Source organism: Salvia hispanica, chromosome 1 (genome assembly GCF_023119035.1).
Source record: "Salvia hispanica cultivar TCC Black 2014 chromosome 1, UniMelb_Shisp_WGS_1.0, whole genome shotgun sequence".
Taxonomy (NCBI): Eukaryota; Viridiplantae; Streptophyta; class Magnoliopsida; order Lamiales; family Lamiaceae; genus Salvia; species Salvia hispanica.
Genome location: NC_062965.1, coordinates 50,367,227 through 50,379,944, shown reverse-complemented (window position 1 = coordinate 50,379,944; position 12,718 = coordinate 50,367,227). Strand labels below are relative to the sequence as shown.

The 12,718-nt window shown below is 34.0% G+C and overlaps 1 protein-coding gene across 1 annotated transcript; it reads left to right on the top strand.

Annotated features, from left to right (window-relative positions):
- Window positions 1–4,635: 4,635 nt before the first annotated feature.
- On the top strand, window positions 4,636–12,712 carry LOC125205893 (kinesin-like protein KIN-4A). The gene is made up of 26 exons (XM_048105075.1): window positions 4,636–5,045; window positions 5,615–5,761; window positions 5,843–5,992; window positions 6,087–6,340; window positions 6,873–7,060; window positions 7,139–7,263; window positions 7,381–7,417; window positions 7,527–7,618; window positions 7,743–7,853; window positions 8,085–8,198; window positions 8,508–8,595; window positions 8,717–8,829; window positions 8,912–9,010; window positions 9,098–9,211; window positions 9,317–9,433; window positions 9,514–9,594; window positions 9,787–9,858; window positions 10,071–10,164; window positions 10,253–10,284; window positions 10,372–10,469; window positions 10,583–10,681; window positions 10,785–11,006; window positions 11,207–11,369; window positions 11,454–11,594; window positions 11,674–11,978; window positions 12,274–12,712. The coding sequence occupies exons 1-25, from the start codon at window positions 4,920–4,922 to the stop codon at window positions 11,899–11,901; spliced, it is 3,105 nt and encodes a 1,034-aa protein (XP_047961032.1). The 5' UTR covers window positions 4,636–4,919; the 3' UTR covers window positions 11,902–11,978; window positions 12,274–12,712.
- Window positions 12,713–12,718: the final 6 nt, after the last annotated feature.

Below are 12,718 nucleotides of genomic sequence, written 5' to 3'. Positions count from 1 at the left end.
CCCAAGCATCAAATAAAATAATTATATACTCAATATGGCTCATAAACATAGATATATTAAAATTACTATAATACATTTCAATGCAAATATTATTGAAATATTATTAATGGATAATGAGACACATCTTATTAGATTAAAAAAAATTATTCAAAAATGGAAATGCACTACTTTTATAGAATATTTTAAAATAGAAAGAATGTCTATTTTTATGGGACGAAGAGAATATATATATATTTATATTCCAAACAAATAATATTAATTAATTATTAGTTGTAGTACCACGGGTATTTTGGAAGATATGCTCCCAAAGTCGAAGTCAAGATTGGATATAAATGGTGACAATTTCTATGAAGAAAATCGCAACAAATTATTGGTTGGTTTTTCAACAAACCAAACCTTTTTTCCCATGGCCGACTGATCGTATTTAAAAATGTAAAAACAAAAAGAAGAAAAATGAATTATATATAAGCAATGTATATCATAATTATGAAATGGACCATGCATCTTCATCGATCGTTTCAGATCATTGACATAAAATAGAACAAATTCAGTGGACCACTATGATTGCAATACTCTTCATGTAGTATTCACCTACTTGTAACTAATCGATTTGATTTATTTAATTTTGGACTTTGTTACACATGTATGGCTGAAAAAATTATCTGAAATTCTGAATCATGACTTATTGGCCTTGTTTGAAATTGGCAGTGTCACAATTGTAACAAACACAATAAGTTTAAGTATTAGAATATATAAAAATTATATTTTTGTGAACAGTAAAAATTGCTATTGTAGCGAAATTTTATTTATATTCCACGATATATATAAAAAAAGGATATAAGAAAAAAACATTAATTTTAACCACCTATACTAATCACATTTATTACCATTTTTAATTATATATTAAATTAAGATTTAGAATAAAAAATAAAAGTCAATAATTTCATTAAAAATAACAAAAATTTACATAATTAATTAAAAAAAAACACATAATTTCAAACAGCACATGACGAACCACAATAGGTTGCCTACACAACGTGCTTAATGCATCTACTACTGTGTGCTTGATAGCTAAGTATGTGATTGCCCGAAGACTGGACTAGATCGAGTCTGCACCATTATCTAATAAAATTAAACTAAACATATCACATAACATAATACAATCAAATCAAACATGTCAGATAACATAATATTTTTCGATTACCCTTTCGTATAATTGAAAGAGTTTGATTGAAATGTATACGCAATGGACAAATAATGTTGTCGTAGATTTGAAATGGTATGTTATATTTGAAGAAAGATTGAAATGAACTAATGAAGACTTTTATTAAATTGATTTCACAAGCAATTACAGCTGAGCAAATGTGTGTTAATATCCACAATTTCTGCACCGACCTAGACTACTTGTTGATGAATGATTAGAATTACAAACTACTTGAAGAATAAAGGAAAGGAAGGTTTCAATCTGATTTGTTCGAATCAAACTACCAACATAGGTAAACGTATTAATGTCAATTATTATATGACTGATCCTCATTAAGATTAATAATAATTTTCTATTCATCCATGCTAACTCAATCTTCAATATTTTAGTTAGAGGGCAATTATCTTACAAAGTAAGTTGCACTTCATTCGGCTAAGTCCTTATTGCTTACTCTTTTTAATTCTAAAAAATTGGGTTATGCTATGGTTATAATCATTATATGCCTATAAGAAAAACAAACTATTTTACAATAACTACTTTTATTTAATGAATCAAAGAAACAAATAATCCCCTAGTCACACCTATTTACTAATACAATGAAAAATAACATATTTATATTGTCTTGCAAATATTTTTTAATATAAATTTCAAAGAAACTTTATAGACAACACGATCACGTGCATATTGTATGGATAAGGAATATTAGATGTTACAAAAAAATTATTTGCGTGTTACAATAGGAGGTGAGCTAGCATGTCGAATATTTGCCAGTTATATGTATCTTGCGTCATTTTTTTGATATATTCATCGTGAAAAGGAAGGCAAGCATATTTACACATGCATGAAAAAAAGCAGAATTATGAGGGTGGAAGGTACATTTGATAAACCAACAAGTAGTTTGGAGTTTATATCTCAAATAACCAATTTTTATATGTAATTAATTAAGTTGTACTACTAAAATATAACTAGAAATTAAGCATATGTATTTCAAATATGTAAATCAACTCTAAAGTCAAGGTGGATTGTCTCTTTATAAATTGGATGCTATGTCATTTATGTAATTACATTTTTATCATTCTAGATTACTAATAAAATACACAGTTAAATTCTCAAAAATGTCGATGGCACAATATAGGGCTACATTTTACTGCTGTTTACTTTCACGAATTTTCTGTTGTTTACTATCGAGATGTATGTTATACATATACTTTTGTTTTTACTATTCACTGATTGTTGTCTATATGTTTTTAATATCGTTATTTTTTTTATCTTGGTTTTCGTTAAACCTGTGATAAAATCATGTTATAAAATACCAAACACATGTTACATAGCCAATTTAATTTTTAATTTGTGTTAAATATTAAAAATGAAGTGCCACGTAATTTCTTTGGGGGTAATTAGGTGGGTGCATAGGAGGAAGGAAGCCATGTGAGGTAGGAGACCACCAAGGCTGGCTATGTCTAACGTGTGTGGGTCTCTGCCCCTTTTCCCCAAACCACTGTCCCTTTCTCTCATTTCATATTTCTGTCTTTTTTCTTCACTCTTTTTCCTAAATTCCAAACGCATAATCACATCAACATATATTACCCATCTTTTCTTCTTTTTAATCTACTACGATTTGTTCAGAAAACAATTTCGAGTTTTATTCAAGTGATGATTACAAATATTATTCATGCTCAGAGTAGTAAAGGAACTAGTAATAAGTGTATAAGTATATTTTAATGGGCAAAATAATTATTCTAATAGTAATATTTTTACAAGAAAATGCTACACGCGTGACAAGGAAATAGTTTAACAACATAAAAAAATAAATCAATTTTATATTCTTTTTGTAGATGAGATCGGATAATGTCTTTAATATTATATTTTTATTTTTATTTTATTATATTTATTTGATGTTTTTTTATAGTAGTGTTTTTGAATAAAATATTTGTTTTTGTTTATATGTTAAATTTATACTTTTTTATATTTGTATATAGGTTTGTGTTAAAATGACAATCCCTCTTAAAGTGACACTGTGACACCACTTATACAGCAATATTATGAACGCTGCACAGCAATCTATAGATTGTTGTATAGTGTGTTGGATATTGCTGGCCAAGAAAAATTGCTGTATAGTGTACAACATATTGCTAGCCGTCTTTTTCAGAATTTTTTTTTTTTGCCACGTGACAGCTTATTATTCATCCACGTGTACAAATGATTGGCTAGAAATAGTGATAGAGTGTTATTTTAAGAGGTAGTGGACCCTAACACTCGCCTTTGTATATATGTTTAACAATATAATAAAATGAGTCAAAGTCTTATATTCCTTTGATGGATGAGATTGACAGATAATATTAGGATAATTGTTATCTGGATCTCTTTAATTTTGTTTTACTGTATCTATTCACTTTTTTTTATATATATATTCTATAGTACTTTTGAATAGAGCATTTGTTTTTGTCTATATGATAAATTTGTAGCTTTTTTCATTATATCTTTTACAAAATTGCTTTTATACAGCCACTCTAATACTCTCTAATTTTTAGCTCTCAACATTTTATGAAAAGAACATGAACTTGCAACTAGTATATATAACTACACCAATGACTTTAATTGTCGATGGTTTCAATACAAACGTAATGCTCGTTTCAAAAATTCAAGATTTTGATGGTTTAAGTAAACATATTTAATTATAAATGAAACTCTCATATCAAATTAATCTTATTATACTCACACGCATAATAAAATTTATATATAATGCACACAAAAAGTACACGTATTTGTATTCAAGCCTAATTTAACAAACAAAGGGGTCCACCGATCCATTTATAAAAGTCAATGTATACATTAAACAAATACAACAAAATTATATGTACGCGGTATTTTGGCAACTATAGTCTGCAAACAATAAATATTACTACTTCTTTTTAAGGTACACAAAAAAAGTTGGATGTATTCAATTTTAAGAACTCTGAATGACTTCGATTTTGACTATCACATAAAATTTTAAGAAATTAAACTATACGAATCTACACTAATAATAAAATTCACTTTAAAAGAATATTCATTAAAAAGGAGTAAGATTTTTTCTATGGTCGACATGAGCTTATAAATGAAATAGTGGTGATTGATCGCGAAATAATAAAAAATAAAAATGGATTTTTTCTTCGTGATAATGAGAGGATCATTAAATCACAATAAATCATACCAATAAATTCTACATATTATATTAAACTCAACTATACTATAGCCTATTCACTATAAAAACATAGTAAAAATATATAAATAAATATACTACTACTAATTATAGAGTTTAATAGACCGTTGTGAAATAATATAGTGGAAAGAAACATAAATACAGAAAAAGCAAATAAATAAAATAAATTAAATTAAAAAATTTATTTAATAATAAAGTGAAAGTGGTTGTCATTACAGTTACACTCACACTGCTTCTCCTTCCATTCCATTCCTCAACCTTTACTCTTTACTTCTCTCTCTCTCTCTCTCTCCATTAACAATCTAGTTGGCAGTCTCCCTAGCTTCTTCTCTCTCTAGCTGCAGCATCATTTTCTGCTCCAAGAATTTCTCTTCCTGTCTTTTCACCCTTCACTTCTGTGAAAAATTCCAGCTAACTGTTGGTCAAAAAAATCACACATTTGGCTTTTATTTCCATTTGGGAGGGTGTGTTTGAGCTAAAAATCCAATCTTGATTGCTTCCTTAGTAAAAAAAATGGAATCGAATTCATCTGGTGAAGATTGCTGTGTGAAAGTGGCGGTGCATATAAGGCCTCTCATAGGAGATGAGAGGATTCAGGGATGCAAAGATTGTGTCACTGTACAGCCTGGGAAGCCTCAGGTACTACAATGTGATGTGGGTTTTTGCTGCAAGGGGAAGAATGTGTTTTGGGTTTCTTGAGATTCCTTTTTGGATTCATTGTTTTTACTCTGATTGGATTGTTGGGTTGAGAGAAAGATCTGATCTTTGGGTCAGTTTGAGATGTAACATTGTGATTTTGGGGATTTTTTGGAGTCCATGCATGTTGAAGTTTGAGTTCTTGATCTGGAGTTTTAGCAGTACTGGATTTTTTAGTTTTAGATTTTATGGTTTCAAGAAGATAAAAAAAAGGCAGAAATTTGGACTTGATGGTATCAATTTCTGGAAAAATTTTATGCTTTCTACAATCTGGATTCTTCAATTTGGTAATCTTTACTGTGTGATTTTCTTTCCCAGTTCTGAATTGATTTATATGAAAATTTCTTTCCTAAATTGTCATTTTTTGCATTTGGTTTTTATGGGCATGATTTTTCTGTTTATTCTAATGCTTGGTCACAGAGATAAATTGTGTGTTGAATAGGCTGTTTTTATGTATTGTGTATTACTTTTTGTGTGTTATCTTATTGGTGTTGGTTATGGCTGTGATGCAGGTGCAAATTGGGACCCATTCGTTCACATTCGATCATGTTTATGGCAGCAGTGGCTCCCCCTCGACTGCCATGTATGAAGAATGCGTTGCGCCTCTGGTTGATGGCTTGTTTCAAGGATACAATGCTACTGTTCTTGCCTATGGACAGGTGCTGTTTTGTTTGAACAATGGTAGCAAAATCGATGTGTTAGTTATTATCTGAAATAAACGTGTTTTCGATATGTTGCAGACGGGGTCAGGGAAAACATACACCATGGGTACGAGTCTCAAAGATGGAGTCCATACCGGGCTAATTCCCAAAGCCATGAGTGCTTTGTTCAGCAAGATTGAAATGTTGAAGCATGAAATTGAATTTCAGTTGAATGTTTCCTTCATTGAGGTTCGTTCTGACACCTTAGTTTTGTAGGTTGTCACGTGTTAGATTACTTGCAGTGGTTATATGATGTTTTTTTTTTCTATTTGGATGATTGAAGATTCATAAAGAGGAAGTGAGAGACCTGCTCGATCCCAGTTCCACTCACAGACAAGAGATAGTTAATGGCAACGCTGCGAAAATGACCAGCCCCGGGAAACCTCCAATACAAATTCGTGAGACGTCGAATGGTGTAATTACACTTGCAGGATCTACAGAGCGTGGTGTGAAGACACTTAATGAAATGGCTGATTGCCTGGAGCAAGGATCGCTAAGCAGAGCGACTGGAAGTACGAACATGAACAATCAGTCGAGGTTGGTAATACAGTGCAATTAAGCTCCCTTGTTGTCTTTCCAAAGAATGCTTAACACTTGTCAATATGAAATACAAACCTGCCTTGAGACGAACTTTCCTAGGATCTCATCATTCGAGTATGTGCAAAACTTGCAAGTAGATGACAATAACTCTTAACTCGACCAGGAAAGAATTAAATAAAGAAACTTTGATCTTTGACTATAATAGGCTTAGATGACTTGATGCAGCAACAATTTGTTGGAAAGGGCACTTACAGAGTTACACTGGAGGAATTTTGAATTTTAAGCTAATTATTCTTATTATTTCACAGTATCAGGTTGAGAATCACCGATTTTGGTGTATGGTGAACATTTCAACGGAAACTGATGTTGTTTATGTGTGTATTCATCAATTGCAAATTAGATTGTACAAGTTCAAATATACCGATCTCACTGGAGAAATCTAGTTTTTATGATACAATCTGATGCAGAAAGAATCCTCCTTAATGTGTTTCAGTCATCGATAAATGTGATATTCCTCTTTTTCTTTCAGCCGTTCTCATGCCATCTTTACCATCACGGTGGAGCAGATGCGTAAACTTCACCCGGGCAATCCTAATGACGGCAACTATAATGACTGTATGACTGAAGAGTATCTTTGTGCGAAGCTGCATTTGGTGGATCTTGCCGGATCAGAGCGCGCGAAGAGAACAGGATCTGATGGTCTACGTTTTAAAGAAGGTAAGGAAAAAGTAAGCTTGCTGTTGATTCTCCAATCAGCTTCTCGTTCCAATGTTTTATAGCAGCCTTTTTGCACAGGTGTTCACATTAATAAGGGGCTTCTTGCTCTTGGGAATGTTATAAGCGCACTCGGTGATGATAAGAAGCGGAAAGAAGGCGTTCACGTACCATATCGTGACAGTAAACTCACTCGACTATTACAGGTTCGACATCGACTCATTGATGACAAGGACTTCAGCTTCATAATAATGTAGTCAAGTTTTATATGTTACCAAGCAATTGTTATGTTTTTGAAGTTTAAAGTCTTCGGGTGTTGACAGGATTCTCTTGGTGGCAACAGCAGAACAGTAATGATAGGTATTATCTTTAATTGGCTTCAACCGTATGTTTTAGAAGATTTCAATGAAAACTCAAAGATTACAAAGTTCCCTTCTCTTATACTCCTATTTGAACTCCCTTTCTCCAGCATGTATTAGTCCTGCTGACATAAATGCCGAAGAGACTCTGAACACTCTTAAATATGCCAATCGCGCTAGGAACATCCAGAACAAGCCTGTTGTAAGTTATCAGTGTGCTTGCTTGATTTTCTCTTCTTGTTCAGCATAGCATTTCCCTTTTTTAAGACAGCTACTTTTGTCTAAAAATCCTTTCGGTGAGATCAATTTCCTTACTGAATGACCAGGTTAATAGAGACCCCATATCAAATGAAATGCTAAAAATGCGTCAGCAGTTGGAATTCCTGCAAGCTGAACTATGCGCCCGTGGTGGAGGTGTTTCATTTGATGAAATACAGGTAAACTCTTGTTTCGTGTTGTCGAACCCTTTCGGGTAGGATGTAAGTTTCCTGAATGCATTACTTGTAGATTTTTCTCAAGATTGCTTTGCACTTTTCTTCACAATTCACTTTTATAGATCCTATTCCAAAATATTTGTTGCATTAATTTCTAAAAGAGTCCTCTTTTAAATGACCCTTAGAAATCTACCAAATGTACTTGTGAATTGTTAAAAAGAAATTATTATGCAGGTTCTCAAGGACAGAATTGCTTGGTTGGAGGCTACTAACGAGGAGCTCTGCCGAGAACTAAATGAGTTTCGAACAAGAGGCGGTTCGATAGACCAATACACAGACAACGTGAAAGTAAGTATCTTTATATGTATGTATAGGCAGCATAAGTCTCAAAGGGGGAGTTTACTTTTGAGGATCAGCCTAGATAGATGGCTTGGAACTTTGGGATATCCCAAGGCCCTCGATAACTCCTATCATTTGAGCTAATTTTGTTTGATTCATATCCCATCGAAAGGGTAGGATCGGAGAGTTCCTTATATTGAGGATGAGGATAAAAATACTCAACCATCATTCCTATTAATCATGAAAAGCGAACACCCCCAAAGAGTAAACATATGTGTTGTATTCCATTCTAACATCAAAGGAACTACCAATTTGTAGGTTGGAACCAATGGTTCCATGAAAAGTGAAGGCCTTAAGAGGGGATTGCAAAGTATCGAGTCAAGCGACTACCAGATGAGTGAAAGCAGTATGTTTCTATGCTCATACTTGATGTACCAATTTTTAGTAGTATGCATTATAAAACCTTTCTTGATTCACTCAAACTTCACACTTCATATCTGGGAGATTAAGTTATCGATGTGTTGTAGGTGATTCTGGAGACATAGATGAAGATACGGCAAAGGAGTTGGAACACACATATTTGCAGAATAGTATGGATAAAGAGTTGAGTGAGTTGAATCGACAGTTGGAGAAGAAAGAGGTACCGTTTGAGTTCTCAAATGCAAATCCTTACTGTTCTGAATCCATGTTACTTGTTTAGCTTACACGAGCACATCTTGCAGTCGGAGATGAAACTATTTGGTGGATACGACACCACCGCTCTTAAGCAACACTTTGGAAAGAAATTAATGGAACTTGAAGAGGAAAAAAGGACTGTGCAGGTGTTATACTCTGACATAACAATTGGATATATATACATAGATATATTTAATAGTAAAGTTCTTATCTTCATCTATTTATTTCTACAGCTCGAGAGGGATCGGCTGTTGGCAGAAGTTGAAAACCTTTCTGCTAATACTGAAGGGCATACTCAAAAAATGCAAGATGTCCATTCGCAGAAACTGAAATTTCTTGAATCTCAGGTTTTTCTATTTTCGTTTAAAAACATATTCCAAATCAATTTTTCTTTCTATTAATCTACCACGATTTTATGCTTAAAATTATATTTTTCATTTCTCCAACAACAGATACAAGATCTTAAGAAGAAACAAGAGAATCAAGTGCAGCTGTTAAAACAGAAACAGAAGAGTGACGAAGCAGCGAAAAAGTTGCAAGATGAAATACAATGCATGAAGGCACAGAAGGTCAGATTTTACTCTCTTTGTCGACGTATTTACAACTTCACCTCTGCATGTAAGATTCTGATGTTTCTTTGTTCTTGTAGGTTCAACTGCAAAACAAGATAAAGCAAGAAAGTGAACAGTTTCGACAATGGAAGGCATCTCGGGAGAAGGAACTGCTACAGGTATTTTTTTTGATAATGAATCCCATATGAAAATCTTGCAAAACAGAACCAAACAAGAAGAAGTGTTACTTTTTAAATATGGGGCTTATATATGTCTTTTTCATACACACAAATTCATCGATAAGTTTTTTGGAAGATGTTATCAGGTTATGTCTCTTTTCCTGAGTTTTTATCTCGACTGTTTGTATGCAGTTGAGAAAGGAGGGAAGAAGAAACGAGTATGAAAGACATAAACTACAAGCACTGAACCAGCGCCAGAAAATGGTGAGATTCTTACCTATGCAAAGTTTCGAGTTTTTGAAAGAAAATGAGAAAATCGCAAGGAAATTATTACTGATGTATGTTGGTTGCACTATCTGCTTAGCATGATTTTTGCATTAAACATAGATGATCTCGTAAAGATCATTAATTAATATTCTGATCACCTTATGTTTGAGAATCTAAATTGTGTCACAAAATGTTAAATTTAATTTCAGGTTCTTCAGAGGAAGACTGAGGAAGCTGCAATGGCTACCAAAAGGTTGAAAGAATTGCTAGAAGCACGCAAATCTTCAGCTCGTGAAAACTCTGGTATGCGTTATTTGTTTGTTTACATAGTATCCTACTGTCATTTTCATTTCCGCATATTTTATTTGATACCAATTTTACATCTTTCCAGTGACAACCAACGGGAATGGAATTAATGGGCAGGTAATGCCTTGCTCAACCTCGTAGATCAGATGTCAATCTTTTCCCACATTTTGATCAAACCAAATAAAGTTCCTTTTAATTTTACAGAGCAATGAAAAGTCCTTGCAGCGATGGCTTGCGCATGAGCTTGAAGTTATGGTCAATGTTCATGAAGTTCGTTATGAGTACGAGAAGCAAAGTGAAGTGTATGTAGCATTTAAAATTTAATTTATTAGTCGAGCTCTCATAATGAGTGCATATCTATGTGGTCCCCTGTAAAAATGCTAACTCTATATATGTTCTTGTGGGTCATGTCCAGACGAGCTGCATTGGCAGAAGAGTTGGCTGTTTTGAGACAAGTTGATGAATTTGCTTCGAAGGGAGTAAGCCCTCCTCGAGGGAAAAATGGCCTTTCTAGGTAAGCTTATTTCTCTATCATTTTGCATCTATGTCTTGATTCATGATATACTGATCATCTATCAAACCCATATTACTTGATCTGTTGTTCGTTTGATTTTTAGGGCATCTTCAATGTCACCAAATGCAAGAATGTCAAGAATTGCTTCTCTTGAGAGCATGCTGAGTATCACATCAAATTCACTTGTTGCAATGGCTTCACAGCTTTCAGAAGCAGAAGAACGAGAGCGTGGTGTCATTAGTCGTGGACGCTGGAACCAGCTACGTTCTATGGGAGAGGCGAAAGGCCTGCTTCAGCTTATGTTCAATCATCTTGGTGATGCAAGGTAGGCAAAATGGAAGCACTCAATTTCTCTTTCACACATTGTATACAAGTTACGAGTAGATAAGGTATGCTAGTGATATAAAACATACTTGGACACAGAGTTGAAAAGTGATTATTAAACAGAATTCGGTGGTTGTGTCTTTTGTGCAAAACATCATCTGCATTAGTATTAGTATTTCATGGACTTCATGCTATCAACAGGTGTGAACTGTGGGAAAAAGAAATCGAAATCAAAGAGATGAAAGAGCAAATGAAGGAACTCGTGGGATTACTGCGACAAAGTGAAGGCAGAAGAAAGGAAATGGAGAAAGAGCTAAAATCGAGAGAGCAAGCTGTTGCTACTGCATTGTCGACACCACCATCTGTAAGATTTTTATTTAGATTTTTTGAAAAAAAAAATTCTTCTTTCTTTGTATATTCAAGTGTCCTGACGTCTCTACTACTACAGGACTCTCTCAAACACGATTACATGAACGGTCCACTGTCTCCAATTCCAGTACCAGCACAGAAGCAACTAAAATATACAGCCGGGGTCGCTAATGGCTCGTGTAAAGAGTCAGCAGCATTCGCGGCGGACCAGGCACGGAAGGTTCGTTTTATATTCCCTAGACTTACTGTTGCTGCATAGGGCTTTCCCGTTGGCTTATGCCGAGTTTCGTTACGTCCAGATGGTGCCTATCGGCCAGTTATCGATGAAAAAATTAGCCCTCGTTGGACATGGTGGGAAACTCTGGAGATGGAAGAGGAGCCATCATCAGTGGCTACTACAATTCAAGTGGAAGTGGCAAAAACCATGGAAGCTCTCTGAATTGATCAGACACAGCGATGAAACAATCATGAGAGCCAGGCCCCGTCCACAACCTATTTCTGATGTTATGTACAGAAATGGTCACTAGCTTATACATCTCTACATTGTAGATACTCACTCCAGCTCCCAAGAGACGACCCAGGGAAATACACTGAATAAGTGCGGGTGAGTCCGTTAAAATGATTATTTCTTCCGTTTTGATAGACTGAGATCATGATATACCATACACTGATCAAAACTGTAGAATTAGAACATTAATCAAACACACTTATATCTGAAAGTTTGTTATCCATCGCCTCTCTTATATATAGAGATGTATACACAAAAGAGGGCTACAAGTAAACACCTACTCCATCTTTAATTTACTTTTGTAAATCAGGAAAGTAGAATAGTCATCAAAGATTACATTGTCCTTGTCCTTGTGCTGTTTTCTGACTTAATTTTCACTGCATAAACGCAGGTCGAGGTATAAGTGGCAGTTGGAGAACGTTGTCTGTAGTTAGTGAATATTGGTAGAGATATATATGGAGTGGAATGGTTGTTTAGGAGTGGAGTTTTGTAGCTATGAATCTCATCAGTCGCGTCTTGGGGGACCGTTGGCCTCTGTGATACTCAGAGGAGACTGCTATTTCGTCGAGGATGGGTTTATATTAAGGTCTCTTGGAAGTATTCATTTTTTCTTGTATATACTTGTCAAGAGTTGATCTTTTTGTGTAGGGGGTTTTAGTGCTTGTGATTCCTTTTTTGTTTTCCCTTAATTTGAAGTTGTTTCTGTTTTTCACTTTTTTTCTCATCTATCTCCTCTTTTGTATATTGTGTATAAGCACAATATTTTGGTTTTGTCTAGAAAATAGTCAGTTATACTGGATCAACAATATATATCTATTGATTTGTGCTTATTTGTT

What these genes read in the sequence shown, in the direction of transcription:
- LOC125205893 (XM_048105075.1), top strand. Translation starts at nt 4,920, where the DNA reads ATGGAATCGAATTCATCTGGTGAAGATTGCTGTGTGAAAGTGGCGGTG. An exon ending in AACATGAACAATCAGTCGAG is followed by an intron (nt 6,341 to 6,872) that starts GTTGGTAATACA and finishes TTTTTCTTTCAG; the next exon opens with CCGTTCTCATGCCATCTTTA. An exon ending in AATACACAGACAACGTGAAA is followed by an intron (nt 8,199 to 8,507) that starts GTAAGTATCTTT and finishes ACCAATTTGTAG; the next exon opens with GTTGGAACCAATGGTTCCAT.